General features: G+C 37.8%; 1 protein-coding gene across 4 annotated transcripts in view; it reads right to left on the reverse strand.

Annotated features, from left to right (window-relative positions):
• Nucleotides 1-18,316, reverse strand: part of abcc3 (ATP-binding cassette, sub-family C (CFTR/MRP), member 3) — a 107,988-nt gene that overhangs the window by 35,680 nt on the left and 53,992 nt on the right. For all 4 annotated transcript variants that reach the window (XR_009815911.1, XM_061967186.2, XM_061967187.2 and 1 more), the window contains exons 8-20: nucleotides 16,201-16,446; nucleotides 15,689-15,866; nucleotides 15,392-15,553; nucleotides 12,712-12,804; nucleotides 12,388-12,591; nucleotides 7,547-7,693; nucleotides 7,340-7,427; nucleotides 7,030-7,096; nucleotides 6,820-6,946; nucleotides 5,899-6,075; nucleotides 5,584-5,751; nucleotides 4,366-4,549; nucleotides 4,154-4,262 (exon numbers count right to left, since the gene is read on the reverse strand). Coding sequence is in view for 3 of the 4 variants with exons in the window: in XM_061967186.2 (XP_061823170.1) it covers nucleotides 4,154-4,262; nucleotides 4,366-4,549; nucleotides 5,584-5,751; nucleotides 5,899-6,075; nucleotides 6,820-6,946; nucleotides 7,030-7,096; nucleotides 7,340-7,427; nucleotides 7,547-7,693; nucleotides 12,388-12,591; nucleotides 12,712-12,804; nucleotides 15,392-15,553; nucleotides 15,689-15,866; nucleotides 16,201-16,446 (1,950 nt within the window). In the remaining variant the exon portion in view is untranslated. The remainder of the gene's footprint in view (nucleotides 1-4,153; nucleotides 4,263-4,365; nucleotides 4,550-5,583; nucleotides 5,752-5,898; nucleotides 6,076-6,819; nucleotides 6,947-7,029; nucleotides 7,097-7,339; nucleotides 7,428-7,546; nucleotides 7,694-12,387; nucleotides 12,592-12,711; nucleotides 12,805-15,391; nucleotides 15,554-15,688; nucleotides 15,867-16,200; nucleotides 16,447-18,316) is intronic.

Below are 18,316 nucleotides of genomic sequence, written 5' to 3' on the forward strand. Positions count from 1 at the left end.
CACCTTTTTTATTTATTTACCTGAGGGATTATGATTAATTATTCACTAAAAGGGGAAGATATAACTATCCAGGGCAGAATGGTGAAACAGGGGTTAGTGCATGTGCCTCACAATACGAAGGTCCTGGGTTCGATCCCCGGGCTCGGAGTCTTTCTGTGTGGAGTTTGCATGTTCTCCCCGTGACTGCATGGGTTCCCTCCGCATACTCCGGCTTCCTGGGGATAGGTTGATTGGCAACACTAAATTGGCTCTAGTGTGTGAATTTGAGTGTGAATGTTGTCTATATGTGTTGGCCCTGTGATGAGGTGGCGACCCCGAAAGGGACAAGTGGTAGAAAATGGTTGGATGGATGGATGGATATAAATATCCCATTAGTCAGCATCCCAGTGGGCGCAGACATTGTACAGTGATTGTTTTATGATGGTTGTAGTTTGTATTTTTTGTTTAATACTTAGCAAAAATGCTACATGATGCTTAGTTTCATTAAGCTGGATCTGTTTAGCACACAGCTTTTAAAACTTGTAGCTCACCCTGCATATAGTCAGGCTTAAAATATAAGGTTCTGGATCATTATTTGTCCCAAAGTAGTTATCTCGCATGAAGTTTGCCATGATTAGTAGTGTTGTTGTTGCTGAAGGAAATAGCGAACGTTGTGATGCATCTGAAATCAATGCGGCACTGTACGCTTTAAATGACCATAATACTGTAAATATTACAAATTCTTATGAATGTGCCTGTTACTACATTTCAAATATACTTACAGCTTGTATATAAAACGCTAATAGATGTTTTTGGATGATTTTTAGAGCGCTTTATAGGCGAAATAGCGTGAAACTCATTACCTCCATTGTTAGCTGACTTTTGCTATATGTGTGTTTGTCGCACGTAAAGATGATAGGCAAAATTCCCCCCAAAAAGTGTATTTTTCCTTTTAAAGTTAGATAAGAGTATAGCTAAATGAAAGAAATGGTGTGAACATTCTAGTCAGTCATCTACTGTTGTTGTCTCTGCAGGTCCATTAGCATACATACAAACACATAAGTGTAAACATAAAGACGAGTAGTAGAAGTGATCCGGATCATGCCCAAAATCTGATTAGTTGTTCCTTATCCCATTTCGGACATTTTCTGAAAGTTTCATGACAATAACTATGTTCCTTACTGATTAACACACAACACCAAAAGCAACAATTACACAACCTCCTGGCGGAGGCAATATTTAACATTTAATGTGTAAATACATTAACATAAATAAATAAATGAATACAAAAACATGTGTTCCTACTTCCGGAATCAAACACAACTTTTTTCTAATCAGAAACAGACTTGGTAAGAGACAACGAAGACGACTATTTTGGGACGAATGAGGACTCACAACGTTATACTTTTGAAGCTAAATATAATGCTGCTTATAGAAGCGAGCACAAAAGAAGAGTGAGACATTGGAGCAGACGGAAGCCGGGAGAGTGAGGTGAAAGCAATTTTGAAGCTATAAATATGGAACTTGGAGCCAAGCTATTTCCACATAAATGAATTGCTAACCCAAAATTAACAGGAAAAGTCCCCCACCAGCTGGACCAGACAAACAACTGTCCATCGAGTGAGTCACTTTAATATCGATCATGATACACACAGCACGCCATGCGTGTTAGTGCATACGCTGTCTGGCTAGCTCAGCTGTGTACAAACAAAACATGAAATGTGGGCCAATACTTTACAGACACTGGAATATGATTGTTCATGTTTTTCAGTCAGTACAAATTAGTGTCATATCGCAATGTTGTGCATTACAGACTCAAAGCGTTTTGTGCTGATGTAGAGCTAGCTTATCTCTTGCCACAGTTAGCGTTTATGGCTAATACCGCAGCATGGCGATGTGTTACTACGCTAGAAAAAGAGTTCCTCAATGTTCGCTCTTACAATAACAATGTCGCTAGAGCTTGGTTATTATACAGGTTACGGAATGTAAATTAAGTGTTGTTGACTATTTTTGAATGCATTTTAAAGTGATTTAGAGGTATAATTGATTGCTCCCATTAGCTTCATTGTTAGCTACCTAGAACAAGACGATTTTTATACAGTATATTATAAAAAAATTTAAAAAAAGATTGTGAACGACAGGCAAAATTCCCAAAAAAGTGCAGTTCCCCTTTAATGTACAAACGTGTATTTGATTGTGGCGGTGCACCATGGCAACATATTAGCCGGCAAACGTTAAAAATTTGTTTTTTTTGCGTGACAAAAAAGTAATATATTGTATTGTAGCATCCAGAAGAAGACACACAAAGTCTGACGCCCTTTTTAACTTTGGTTGCCAATCCTACGCTAACAATTGGCCCAATTCCAAAAAAGTTTCTCCGTGCACACACGTCTCTGTTTCACTCCAAGACACACTAAAACACTTCCTCATTCTTTGCTGACACGGTGTGTTCACAGACCATTGGAAATATGAGCATCTTAACACACTAACATACACTTTAACACCAGCAGGTAGTTACAATATGAAGGATAAATATAGTTTATTATTTGTGCACTATTGACTAGAGTTGTAATAGATGCTTGATTTGTTCTTAGACTTATTTAATAAAGAAAGAGTGATTAAAAGGATTGGAGAAATTTCTAGGAAAAAAACATTCTCAACATAGTACATTGTACAATAAGCAGCAACAATTGATAAATAGAGAAAAAAGATATTATGGAAGAACAATATGTCATTACTATAATTAATAATTACAGATTTGTTTTAAATGTGTGCATACATTTTTTTTTGCCCTTTTAAAGAAAATATATGGATCATAGCAAAAATGAAGACATATTGACCACGCCCCCACAGCTACACATATCTTGGCAAACTAGGGGGAACCCTGACTGATATTGTTTCAATGGACACTTTGGCATTAATTGAGACAGGGTATCGAATGCTTGGATTTTATTGACGTCATGTTCGGCTCACATCCCGCTCATTAAATATGCGTGGTAGTCAAGCTAGTTCTGTTCTCAATGGGTACTGAGCGCCATTTAGCCTTTCTCGAAGAAAAAAATGCCCTATGCTTGCGTTGTTTTCGGCTGTGCGAATTGTTCAAATCAGGAAAAGGATAAAAGTTTTTTTAGAGTTCCTCAAAAGTTATTCAAAAAGGGCGGAAGAGTCCATAAGTTTACAAATCAACGATGACAAAAGCATGCAGCTCACAATCCAGTCCAAGGAAGCAGAGTCGAAGAATGCACCAGTTAGCAGTGATATCTTCGTTAAGGGTTTGTTTGATATCATTTTAACATTAATTATGTCCCATTTAAGTATTATCTTGATATTATTTGTATTTCTTAAACACATGTTTGCTACGAGTGTTTCGAAAAGCACCAACTCGGCGTGTCTAAATAAAGGAAAGCCAATGTGGGCAAATCCTAAAAGACTTAAGCGTTTACCAAAGCACCAACTCGAAGCACCAACTCGGCGTGTCTAAATAAAGGAAAGCCAATGTGGGCAAATCCTAAAAGAGTTAAGCGTTTACCAAAGGCAGCAATCATAAATTAAGCTTTCAACAAATACACAATGTTGACATCTATAGTTATATTTTGATAAAGACAGGGAAAGAAGACACTACTCGTGAACAGCGCGTGCAACAACAAGAACAACTACAAACATGGCAGTAGATGCGAAATTAAATAAAGAAATGCAACCTTACCCGGGCAAAAACAATGCATAATTATCTGGGAGAGTCTTGATACCAATTTCCTTGACCCAGTCACACACAAAGAAGTTGTACACCTCCATGATTTTCCAAGTTTTCATCAGTTTTGTCATGTAGAATGGTGTCTGGAGCTCATTAGTTCGATATGTCTGGGAATGCGACCGATGTATAATCCTTGATATCACTCGAAAAGTGTTTTTTTGATAAAGCATAGGGATCTATTCCATTGCATAGTTAGATTTTTTTGCTCGTATCTGCTTTCTGCAGGAAATATGCATATCTTTTGTACTCAGATAGTTTGCGCACTGCATGATGTACAACAGCCATCTTGGCTTGGTTGACCACCACTGGTTTTCTCACTTCTGGGAAGAAGTCACGTGACGGAATACAAGCAATTAAGAGTGGATGGCACTACTTAAAATATAAGGTGCTGCTAAAACATAACAAAAAAAATACAAAAAATACCTTATAAATTTTCTCTTTGCTTCATTGATTCCTGGCTCAGTGTCCACCATGTCTATGTGGTTACTAAGGGCGTCATCGGGAAACAAACCTTCGCTGTCAATTATTTTCTCTGTAAAAATACATGAAGAAAATTACGGTATTACACTGAAAATAGAAAACAGTGTTAGCTGATGGTTTGCGGCGTTGATGTGGAATAAAACAGCTGAAACAACCTGTGGCTTCATCCTCCTCTATAATATCCTCCAGAGTGTAGTTCCTGAGAAACTCAGCAAAGGCTCCATTCTGCTGGAGCAGCTCCTGATGGGAGCCCATCTCCGACACTCTGCCGTCCACCATCACCAATATATTGTCAACCTGGGGCAAGTAGCTGATGCCATGTGTCACCAGAATACGCGTCTGGGATAGAACATCAAAATACATTTTATAACACACCATTTTGTAACGCAGTATTAAAACCTACTTACCGACTTTATTTTAAGTCATAGGATAGGATGGACATATCAGACAATGGGGAAATTATATGTTTGCTGTGTAGATTTTTACATACAAAAACAAAAGCAAAACGTAATGAAAAACTAAAAATAAGTAATAAATAATGCAACTAAACAATTGCACTATGTATACTATTTTACCACAAAGGTTTTGCGCAAATAAAAGGAGATCACTAAAATCACATACTTGTCTACAGTAATAGCGAAAATAAAACTTCTAATATATATATATATATATATATATATATATATGTAACTTTCTATTACATATCCTAGCAAGATGGGGGGTTTGAAGAGGGAAGCCTTACATTAGAGTTTTGCTTATGTCATACATCACAAGAAAAATACAGTAAATTTCCACTTATTTGTGATGCAGCATTCGCTGCCCTGCATATTTGCAGTTTTATTATCAAGAAAAATGTTTTTGTTTGTGCGAGAACCCATCCAGTCCATTTTACTCCAGAAAATCCATCTCATTCACCCAAAATTGGTAGTAATTTGTGAATATGTGACAAAGCATAAAACGTACACCATAGTAAAACAGCATACATGTACGTGGTGTACATGTCCATTATACGAGATTTTTTGCGATTTGTGGGTGGTCTTCAAACATAACCCCTGGGAATAATTGGTATCTACTGCAACATTTATAAAATGTGAGAATCTAAATGATCTTATCTAGGTAATACATAAATGTTTAGTCATGCAATTAATTACATTGCTAACACATGTCCAGCTCTGAACCTGCAGAGATAAATCAAGTTTTAGTTACATTTTGCACAATTGACGTAATTTTTTTGTTACAGTATGTCTTGCCAATCAGAAACAGCAGACGTAAAGGAAAAATTGCAGTGAGGAATGTATGTAGACTAATTTTGTAAGAAACCCCACTCATCAGTTACGTAAAGAGTTAAATCAATGCACTCAATATTAACTAACCTTGCCCTGCAGAGCCCCCTCTGGACCAATGAGGTTGTCAAATATATGTTTGGACACGTGGGCGTCTACAGCAGACAGCGGGTCATCCAGTAGGTAGACATCTGCATCACTGTAAAGAGCTCGAGCAAGGCTGACCCTCTGCCTCTGGCCTCCAGAGAGGTTGATTCCCTGTGAAATTAACATGCTACAGAATTTAACATGGAATCACTCTTATTTGTCACTACTGTTTGATTCAGGCATGGTTTATATCACTCCATGTGTAGCATTACTACAAGATGTCTGGGGAAAGTGGAAAAAAAAACAAAGACAACTGACCTTCTCTCCTATTTCAGTCATGTCTCCTCCTGGCAAAACCTCCAGGTCAGGGGTTAAAGCACAGGCCTCCAGAACGCAGCAGTACTTCTGCTCCTTGTATGGTCTCCCAAACAGGATGTTATCGCGCAAAGTGGCGTTCTGTATCCAGGCCTGCTGAGGGACGTACGCCACTGATCCCTGACAAGAGTCCAAAAAAGTTTCACTTCCTGTTATCAAAGCTGTGATATGACACAGTGAGGCACCTTTACAGCCCCATATTAGTTTCAAAATAATATTATGTACTAAAGTTATTTTTCAAAAGGAATATCAAACAAATTCACCAAAATAATCTAAAATGTCAAATTTCTCTGTAAAAAAGAACGTGAACACACCTCTAATAAATTTCATGTATTTCTAGAAAATGAAAAAAGGACTCATTAAAAAAAATGTAACCGATACCTGAGAAGGGTTTTTGTCTTACAATATGATGAAAACCCTATCCATTTTAGTTATATGGCTAGTAGTTTATTTCATATGTTGACACACATTTTAACAACAATATTGTTTGTTTTTATCATTGTAATGAATGGATGAACTACCTTGACTCAGTGGTGTTGTGATGTATAGCGGTAGCCTATAGAAAAAGCCTATGACTGACTGTATTTTAACAGCACACCAGTTTTATTATTTCAATCCCATACTTCATTGTCGAGTTTGTTTGCTTTTGGTTTCAACCTTGGCTTGAGAGTAGGTATAAAAGTGTTAACAAGAAATGTCAGACGAGGAAGTGAATAACTGGATAATAATTAACTTGTTCCACTAGAATGAACTCATCATAATACCATTATTGTCTGATCAGTTGTTAGCATTATAAGATGACAAAAAAACAACATAACTCGCTTGTTGGTTGTGTGTAAAACAGCATCTTAAGTGAAGTCATACCCGAATAGAAACCTCTCCTTCCAGTTTCTCCATTTCACCCAGCAGGGCAGATATTAGGGAGGATTTCCCACAGCCGACATGACCCACCACAGCCAGCAGAGAGCCATGGGGAACCATCACATTAATGCTAAAAGCACACAGTAAAACGTCAGACATTCTAGCCTTGGGCATCCTGACACAAAAGCGTGCATGTGGCTTGGCAGGACGTACTTGTGCAAAACAGGAGAATCTTCTTTAGCCCAGGTAAATTTCCCATTGACGACCGCGACTGAAAACTCTACGAAAAATTGATTTGTATAATTGATGAACATCTCAAATAGCTGTAACCTTCTCACATCCCAAGTCATTGTTTAAAAATTACAAGCAAAAGGTAGTGACTTTGCACAAAGGCTACAATGTTACTCAGTGGAATGATGAGCAATAATGACAATGTTTTCTCAGGCATGAGTCATCTATTTGGGTGAAGAGTGACGGCATGGGATGAATGCAGAAATAGTCTACTTTCTATACTTGTTCTTGCCTGTTGCTGTGATCTTTCTGTCCACTGAACTTGGATCCAGTTCATCATGACTCAGGAAATGTTGGATTCGCTTCAGTGACACGCTTGTCTGTAATGCAGAATAAACATAGGTAATCACATAAACCCATTTGAACTAGTTAACAAAAAAGTAAAAGTATGCTCAAAAAAGCCGATATAAACTAGAAGCAAGAGAATCTAAGTGCCCACCTGTACGAGGCTGCTTATAACTTGGGGAAGCATGTTCAGAGGGAAACGGAGGATGTTGAAAAGTGAAAGCGAAACAAAGGCCTTCTCCGCATCCAGGATGTTGTTCTCATCTACTTTAACATACACGGCAAATGTTGTCAAGGCAACCTGGACACAGTTCAACACACAAGCTAGTCAAAAACGCCCAACACAGCTGGGGAGAGACAATGTTTGATTAAACACAGAAGAGACTTCATGATCACTGAATCAATAAAAAAAAATAGATAACCTAAACAAATATTTTCTTGTAGGTTCCCTAAGTTCCTGTTTTTCTACAGATGGATATAGATATCACACAGACTCCAGGTAGAAGAGGCTCACGTGCAATGTTATTTGTGTAATGGGTTAGTGTAACATTTACTTAAAAATGTAAACATAATATCCTGTCAAATTTGTCTAGCATCACATCGTAAAATCTGAATATTGTAATCTCTACAACATTTCTGACTGTTAATGAGGGAAATCAGCTGGAAATTGAATGTTGGAAAAGCACATTCCGACATATCAGTAACACATTTAAATTAAACAGACCAGCTGTCACCCTATTTACGCATACCTTTGTGTAATAATTATTCCATGTAAGAACCCAGATCATGTTTGAAGAATCCCTCTAAGTAGTTCATTCAAATGAAACCAATGTATGTTACAAACTTATGTGAAACTTAATGTTAATTTGTTAAACATTTAGCCCAAAGGAGGATGGAAAATAACTGTCAAGTTATAACACAACCATTATAAATATTTTTCAAAATGTTTTTCTGTACTTCTTCCACCTTCACAACCTTCTTTCTGAGTTTGCCAGTCCTTTCTCAGTCATATAATACAAACAGACAAAGTAAATATTGAAAGTGTAAAAGAAAACACATTTTTGGGTGTAATAACAGATGATAAAATTAATAGTAAAACTCATGTAAAAAATATACAACATATAGCAAGAAACACGTCATCCATCCATCCATCCATTTTCTACCGATTGTCCCTCTTGTGGTCGTGGGGGGTGGCTGGAGCCTATGAATAAAGCAAAATATGTTCTGGACCAAAAATCACTCCATATTCTCTCCTGCTCACTAGTGTTACCATATCTAAATTTATTGTGTAGAAATATGGGAAAACAACTACGAATGTGCACTTCTTCTTTAACTGTGTTACAAAAAAGGTCAGTTAAAATAATACATAATGTTGTACCGTATTTTACGGACTATAAGTCGCTCGGGAGTATAAGTCGTACCGGCCGAAAATGTATAATAAAGAAGGAAAAAAAAACATATATAAGTCGCACTGGAGTATAAGTCGCATTTTTGGGGGAAATGTATTTGATAAAACCCAACACCAAGAATAGACATTTGAAAGGCAATTTAAAATAAATAAAGAATAGTGAACAACAGGCTGAATAAGTGTACGTTATATGACACATAAATAACCAACTGAGAACGTGCCTGGTATGTTAACGTAACATATTATGGTAAGAGTCATTCAAATAACTATAACATATAGAACATGCTATACGTTTATCAAACAATCTGTCACTCCTAATCGCTAAATCCCATGAAATCTTATACATCTAGTCTCTTACGTGAATGAGCTAAATAATATTATTTGACATTTTACGGTAATGTGTTAATAATTTCACACATAAGTCGCTCCTGAGTATAAGTCGCACCCCCGGCCAAACTATGAAAAAAACTGCGACTTATAGTCTGAAAAATACGGTATATAGAGAACATAGAAACCCTTTATTTATTGAATCAAAAATATTGAAAATCAACGACTTGGTGCATTTGCAAACAGCTAAAATTATACAGAAAGAATACCCAAGAATGTACAACAATTCTTCTCAACAAAAGAGAAATATAACCTCAGAGGAAAATCAAATTTAAAACAATTGTATGCACGTACAACACTTTAAACCTTTAGCATATCAGTATGTGGAATTCAATTATGGAATAGATTAAGCAAGGAAATCAAACAATGCACGAAGATGATTTAGGTTAAGAGACTGTTCAAACCACAAGTGTTCACAAAGTACAAAGAAGAACAATTATGGTAAACATCTTGAACCTTTTTAAAAGAAAAATAAAAGACTATGAGTATTTATGCATTTAATATTTGTTTACTTACTTATGGTTTATTATTTATTTATTTATTCACTGTTCTGTTACAAACAGAGAACAAAGATATAGGATAAAACTGCTATAATATGAAAAAGGGTAGGATTAAATCATCTGTGCTTCTTCCTACTCCTTTTTGGATGTGCTGTATTGAAACAAGCGGTTGAAGATGGATGTATTGAAACAACTGGAAAATATGTGATGCATTGCATTGTAATTGTTTGTATGCATGTTCGAAATAAATCTATTACATTTTTAAGATTGTTGATTAAAGGGGCCCTATTACGCAAAACCAACTTTTCTAACCTGATAGTACCTGTTTATGTGTATTTGGGATCTGCATTAGCCCTGAAAATGTGGGGGGAAAACATGGAGGAATTGCAGGGATATTTATAAAATAATCTTGCTTTCATTTCGAATTCCAGTCTGTTTGGAATTTGCCAGTCCTTGGAAGTTTTTAAGACCTGTGATGTCTGCAGATATCTCTATGTATGGTAAAGGCTTACCCAAAGATCTTTGCCTGAGTCCGCCATTTGGTTTAATGTTCGACCATATGTAGTCCCAACGACACAATGCCCATGGTACGACACGAAGACCGAAAATGCTCCTTTGTTGTTGTTTTTTAACTGGCACAAGTCACTACACAAACTGTCAGTCTCATCTGAAGTAGGAAAGTAGCGTACTTTTACCTTTTATGATTCGTAGCAAAGCACCTTCAACTCGGAAAAAGTCTCTCTTTGTGTGTGCAAAGCACTTTGAAGAGTCCTGCTTCATAAACCTGCGCCAGTATAAAGATGGATTTTCCAATAAACTACTTTTAATGGCGGGCTCGGCGACTGCTATTTATGGCAATGGAAAGACAATGAAACGGTAAGTAATAACAGTAGGTTAGAAATGTGTGAATGATACGTGAGCAATGATACATGAGCAATGTTAGCTTGCGTTGTTTTGTAGCTAGCTTAGCCTTCTAATGTAAGACAACAGCGTCACCATCCTGCGGCAAAATAAAAAAATTATTTTCCTAAAAACTACTTTTAATTGGATCAGTGCCTGCTGTGTTTGGCAATGGACATGTAAGTAATGAAATCCGTCATTAGGTTTGCAATGTAACTCGTAACTCCTAGCGACGTAGTTTATAGCCTTGAGCCTCAAAGCAACGTAAAGCAGCTGTGCGGCTGAGTTATTTACATGATATAAAATAGAAAAGCCTTTTGTTGTCAATATACACATGTATATGTCCAGGGTCTAGCATTAGACAATTACAGACTCTGTAGAAGTTTAACTTTAGCCAGCGTGTATAGTTCCAGACTTGTACGTCAGCCGGGTTTCCTTCTTCGCTTTCGTTTGCCTTCTTAGTGCCGACCACAAAACAAGGTAAGCTGCTGCTCTCGCTATATTATCTGGGATGTTTTGTTGTGGTGAAAGTCACTCAAAACAGATGGCTGCTGGCGGTCACCGAAGTCCATAGTGCATAGTGCACAATAAAAGCAAGAAAGATTAAAAAAAATACAAAAATTCCTATACATTTCTGCCGGGCGGGGGCGAATGCTGACTAAGCTTGAAGGGGCGTGATGAGGAGAGGTTAATTTGGATATAACAACTCCACCTGTCAAAACAAACCGTATTAAAAGGGAGCAAAAAAATGTCTTGAAAATATGTCTGTAAAAGAACATCTATGCAAATTTCTCGCCCAAAACTCGTTTTTTAATGGCCCGCTGCACATTTGTAAAAAAAAAAAAAAAAACAGCAAACAAAAAAAACAACGGCAATATATATATATATATATATATATATATATATATATATATACATATATATATATATATATATATATATATATATATATATATACATATATATATATATATATATATATATATATATATATATATATATATATTTTATTTTTTTTATTTATTTTTTTTTGTCCTGTCCAGCTTCTCAGTTAAATCATATTGTTGATGCAGATGCCCATGTCGACTGTACAAATTTACTTTACAAAAGAGAAATGTGGGATACTTCTCTTGTTGCCTTATTTGTATTTGACTTTAGTAAGTGTATTTATATTATCATTTGGTGCAGCCAGGCCGGAGCAGGCAGACAGAGGGGGAAATTTAAAAAAGAACACAAAGGCCTAATTAACAAGAAAAGGATGACATATTGATACTAATAGCCCTAATAATAATACATGTGATAAATGATAACACAAATGTGACATGCAGGCTGTTTTTCTTTAAATAAACATATTTTCTTAGATTGGGTCTTGGTCTTTTTACAATATCAGAAATATAAAAATGCCCCCCACAGCCTCTAATTTGTCAGTATGTGGTCCTCTTTGATTTGTCTGTCTGTGGTCCTTAGAAAAAGTTAAGACACCCCTGCTAGAGCACAAAAGGGCTGTAGTTTGGTTTGACATTTCTGTCTGCAAAAATTAGCAATCTTGATCATGTTCTTAAGTGTTCTTACTAATCATGTAGCAATGTTTATTCCAACAAGTCTGAATGTTACATTTAAAAGAAGTAGAAGTACTTAATGTGAACAAAATGTCATATTTTACTTTAAGCATACAAGAATAGTCCCAGCCTATTAAAAGTCGGAGACAGTGCGTTGGAAATACTGGTATAGCAATGGACTGACGGATCATACTGTGTCGTACCATTCATTAATTAACAAATTTCAGACATCTTTACATACCAGAAAAGGGGCACTGGTCCAAGCCATGGTGGACAGTGCTCCCAAATATGCCGTCTTCCTTAGTACATTGAGCTCCTTCTGGCGGATGGCCAAAACCTTTTCCTTGAAGGAGTTCTCCCAGGCATACAGCTTCAGTACTTTGATGCCATTCAGGATCTCGTTCATGAGCTTAATGCGAGCATCCTTGTGCTGCATCTGCTCCACCTAGGAGGGAGATTGTAATGCAAGAAAGGAATAAAATAAATTTAGGCTCTATTATACTGACCCAAATATCGGAGAGAAAAATATTTTTAAGTCAATATCAAATGTGTTATCCCTTAATACCTGATAGGAGCGTGTCTTCATGGCGATTACAGCATTAAATGGAATCAGTAGGATCATGACAGCCACTCCAGCCAAAACGGAAGGGCCAAGATTCTGTAAAGTAGTCACACACAGAAATACAAACAATACATTTATTGAACATTGACAAAGGGTTAATTTATTTAATATTCCTCATGATTATCAAAGATATATATTTTTTTGATACTGTATGAAAAGAAAATGTCAAGTTACATGTATGTGGCATTAGAACTAATAACTAGTTGTGCATCGTTACACTGAGAAAATGTCACTTTTTTTTGTTGACATGTTGCCCTTCGATATGTCTCCCAATCATAACAGACTCTTCTGGTGGCAGTGTGTAAAAAAAAGTCAAGTTGAAGTCAAAAGTGAAGTGGAAGTAGACATTAAATGCTCAGAAAAGGAAAACATGTCAACCAACATTGGCTTCATGCTTAATCTCAGCCTTTCGGCATTTGCCACCATCATCAAAGGGTAAAGATGGTATTGTTTAACATATGAAATGCTATATACTCTTATGAAATACAGTAGACAGGAATAACGAAGCAGCATGGTAATACGACTGTCTCTTCTTCCCTAGCAACACAACTTCCTGTGTGCAAGACTGCAACTGTAGGGATAAAACAGATTTGTTCTCTGTATTTTATAAGTGTTTCGAGTAACTCAGGTGTTAATTTAGGCATAATGTAAGTTTCGAGGTCATGATCTGGCAACTATGCTGCCGCCTGTCTTCTTTTTGTTGCAGTGTCTTACAGTGGGTCACAGCGCGGTGACACCTGCGCACACGCCTGATACTAATTTTCTCCTGACTACTTAAGTTCACCAGTCCTTTCACTTGACGCCAGTACATTCCTGATGGTTCACCCTTCCAGTCGTGTTCATCTCCTCTGCTTTGGCTCCACTCACGCTTTTCGTTTACTGTGGCTGTCCCCCTGCGTTGCCGTGTAGTGTTAACTGTTTCCTCGCCACAGCTTTTGTGTGCAATTTCTGTTTCCCCATACTTTTTGTGTGCATCTTTAGATATTTTTCCTCAATCCTTTTTGAGTGCGCTTTTTGTTATTAATCTTGTTATTTTTGCTCTGCCTTTAAAGTCCTCATGTGCCCAGGAACATATTTCCTGAGTTTATAAAACATAAAATATTTTTTTTTAAAAGGAAAAACTGTAATCATTGTAGTATTGACTAGATACGGCTTTTGTACTTAGTATCATTACAGTGGATGTAAGGTGTAGAACAACCCATTGCATTTGTTTACATTGAGGCGCGCTAGCTTGCCGATAGCGGTGAGCTATTGTATGCGTAGTGAAGCATGTTTAGCTATTTTTCATTCTGCAGGGATGATACTTGTAAGAAACTTACTTCATTTGTCGCCATGGAGGCAAGAATTAGTGATTTAGAAGTAGCTAAAACACTGCAGACTGCGAATGGACGTTAGCCGCTAGCTAGCCATGTTCTGAAGCACCACTTGCTGTGTGGCATTTTAGTGTTATAGCTTCACCTTTATCGTTAGTTTTTAACCCAAAATCCATCTATTCTCCCTTTCTGTCTACACACCGTGCCTGCTTGTAAGTACTCCGTGCGTGTGCTTTGCTAAACAAGCTCCTATGCTGGTAGGACTAGCAATGTCACAACCTGACGACATGCCCGTAAAACAAAAAAGGGTACCAGTATTTTTCAGAGGCAGTATAGAACCGTTTTGAATTCATTAGTATTGCAGTACTTTATTAGTACCGGTATACTGTACAACCCTACAAGATTGTTTGATAAATCTCTCCGCAATGCTGCCACGCTTTGATTTCATATTTTTGGGACTTAAGCAGATCCCAAATGCACAACAGCAGGTACCAATTTGACTACTTCTTACACTTATGTAACCACGAAGAACGTACAAAAACTGAAATGTACGGCATTTACAGTAGGGTATGCACATTTACATTACGACTTTCATACATGTTGAACCTCTTACTTTTCATCGGTAAAACTCCTGTATTTTTCAATTATTTCCCAATGCCCTCCCATTCCCTTATTTTTCCCATATTTACTTGCATGACAAAAAAAAAACTCCTCTTTGATTCTGCTGGTGCAGCCCGGCTTCCAGTTTGCCCGTCAACACTTGGGAAACATCAGTGTAACACATCAGCAAAGTCCATAAAGTCGGGCCATTAAAATAAAAGCATGCCAGAAAAGCAGCTGGGTATTCCGCTGTGAGGGGCGCTATTCTGCCACCAGCAGCACCCCTCACATCATTTTCCAGAAAGTTCAGTTTATTTTCAAATACACAAAGATTGAATGCTGGTTTGCATTTATCTATGTTTTGTTTTACATCTTAGCAGTATAATGGTTCCACTCATGTTTGACAGTTAAAATGCTAAAAATGTTACTCAGCAATGCTTGAAGAGTTAGGTAAAAAAAATATGATCCCATCAGTTTGACCCTGGATTGTTTTAAATGAAATTTCCTCTGAAAAAAAATATGAGTTGCTAGTCGACCGGAATTATGTAAGGCCTTAGAACTTCTTGTGTATGTGGGACCCACATGACTTCATCAAGAGGACATGATGCTACCTGCTTGAGACACTATCTTGTTGTGTGTGTGTGACAATCATTGGTAATTTAACTTTAACTTTTGTTGTGAAATTATAGTTTCTCAATGTGTGGGTGTACCTGCCAGAGGAAATATAGTGCCAGCATAATCTGAAGAGGAGCCGACCAGAGCATGTTGAGGAAGGTGGTGAGGTCCATGAACCTCTGAGCATCTACAGACATCAGGTTCACCACCTCTCCCACCGTAGATGAGCGTTTGGCAGCATTAGTTATCACCAACGCCTGCAAGTCAGGAAGACAGGCACAAGATGATTAAAAAAAAACATCTGGGTTTCTAAGGAATTAGGTCCTAAATCTAAGATGTGAGATACCAGATGTAAATATATATAAATACAAAATATGAAAAATGATATATACCTTTCTGTATATAGCTCCAATTAGAGCTGTGCGTACATTCATGCCAGTGACAAAGCAGTACTGAAAGTGCTGGTGTAGGATGAGAGTCTGCAGGAAAGCAGTGAAGAACATGAGGAAGGCCAGCGAGTAACCCCACCAGTCAGGGACATCCTTTTGCTTTGTGAAGGAGATCAACATTCTGCAAAAGTAAAGAGGCAAATATACAGTCAATAAACCACACACTATATAGTTGCCTGGTACCTCATTTAGCTCAACAGTAGACAAAGTATGTTTATTTGAACCTTAGTCTGGTCTCCTTCACATGAATTGTTGCCTCAATGACTCAAGGTTCCATAAGGTCATGTTGTCAAACAACACTGACATGGACAATGATACATTCAAAAGACAAGGTAGATAAGTAATAAAACAGGCTTTCAGCCCTGCATCTAATGAAATTGAAAAAACTGTGGAAAAAGAGATTTAAAAAAACATGAAAGCAATATCCCAGAGAATACCCTGGTCTTTCTAGTCACCTGAGCAGCTGAGGGTTAACAAAGGTGATGACATCCTGCAGGAGCTTGAATGCTGAGCCAATCAAGAAATATGGCCCAAAGGCTTTGATAAGGGCACGAAGAAAGGATGGCTGGCTGGGTACAGCTTTCTGACTGGACAGCAGCACTTCCACTTCTTCTGGGATTGTTCCACTTTCATTTTCTATGTGGTTGGTGTTGGATGGTGGAGGCTTAGAGTACAACACCTGATTGGATTGGTTCTGTTCACTGCAAAAAGGAAAGTTAGAAGGTCTGTCAATGAAATAACTGCAACTGAAAGAAAGGAAACATTTTATTTACCCAATACTATGGTAATTAGATCCCAAACTTGAAACGATAGATATGATTCAACTCCCTCAGAAAACTTAAAGAAGAGTAATGTCTGGAATGTTAATAGCCCTATGCAACCCTTGGCTGATTATATATGAGCTCAATGACAACTGGAGTCCAATCGGACAACTTCTCACCAAACAGGTTTCCCATACCGAAACTGTAAAAGCTCAAATGAGCTTTTGGAATATCATTATACGATGTGGTCTCTCGGGCAGTGAAACTTATAGTGACAGCAGCACAGAGAAAGGAAGCAGCTGAACGGAGGCCAGAGTTCATCAGACTTGTCAAGTTTTCTATTTGTTCCAGAGGTTTGCTTACAAGTGGAAATCTGTGTATCTAATGTACAGTATAGTGTTGACATATTGTAGTAATCAGTACACTATATTGCCAAAAGTATTTGGCCACTTGCCTTGACTCACATATGAACTTGGAAGTGCCATCCCATTCCTAACCCATAGGGTTCAATATGATGTCGGTCCACTTTTTGCAGCTATTAAAGCTTCAACTCTTCTGGGAAGGCTGTCCACAAGGTTGCGGAGTGTGTTTATAGGAATTGTTGACCATTCTTCCAAAAGTGCATTGGTGAGGTCACACGTTAGTAGCGTTGGTCGAGAAGGCCTGGCTCTCAGTATCCGTTCTAATTCATCCCAAAGGTGTTCTATCTGGTTCAGGTCAGGACTCTGTGCAGGCCAGTCAAGTTCATCCACACCAGACTCTGTCATCCATGTCTTTATGAACTTTGCTTTGTGCACAGGTGCACAGTCATGTTGGAAGAGAAAGGGGCCTGCTCCAAACTGTTCCCACAAGGTTGGGAGCATGGTATTGTCCAAAATGTTTTGGTATCCTGGAGCATTCAAAGTTCCTTTCACTGGAACTAAGGGGCCAAGCCCAACTCCTGAAATACAACCCCACACCATAATTCCTCCTGAACTAAATTTCACACTCGGCACAATGCAATCCGAAATGTAGCGTTCTCATGGCAACCTCTAAACCCAGACTCGTCCATCAGATTGCCAGATGGAAAAGCGTGATTCATCACTCCAGAGAACGCGTCTCTACTGCTCTAGAGTGCAGTGGCGACGTGCTTTACACCACTGCCTTCGACGCTTTGCATTGGACTTGGTGATGTATGGCTTAGATACAGCTCCTCGGCCATGGAAACCCATTCCATGAAGCTCTCTGCATACTGTACATGGGCTAATTAGAAGGTCATCCTTCATTTAATTTTGTGCCTTCTGAAACCACAGAATGTCCCTTTAGCCCCAGTCGCCATAATCTTGAGGCTCAAAGAGGTGTGCCGCACTGTATAGTTACTATTGTTTCTCTTGATTTATTAATCTACTTGCTAGTTTCCTCTTCTTAGCTGGTTACTCTCTGCTGTTCCAACTAGCCTTCTGTTATAGCAAAGCATTTTTTTTTGTTTACCACTTTACATTCAAGATAGCCTAGCGCCGTGGCTAGCATAGCTTGTTCTCTCCTTGCTCCGTGTGTGTCTGTGCTAACCCAGCTAACACATAACGTTAAAAGAATATTAGTTAATGGTTCTCCCACGGTTAATTAGAACCAAACCTAGGACTAATGTTAAGAGAATATCAGCAATAATGCCTCATGTTAGAATCGTCTGTATTACTTTATTTAACATACGTAAATAACCATTATTTTATTTCTCCATCGATTCATGAATTGTCCACGTTGTCATCGTAATGCACCGCAAAATCGATAATTTTTCCCCCTTCTATTTTCTTTATACCAGAACTATACAACT

Source organism: Nerophis lumbriciformis, linkage group LG11, assembly GCF_033978685.3.
Source record: "Nerophis lumbriciformis linkage group LG11, RoL_Nlum_v2.1, whole genome shotgun sequence".
In the NCBI taxonomy this organism is placed as follows: Eukaryota; Metazoa; Chordata; class Actinopteri; order Syngnathiformes; family Syngnathidae; genus Nerophis; species Nerophis lumbriciformis.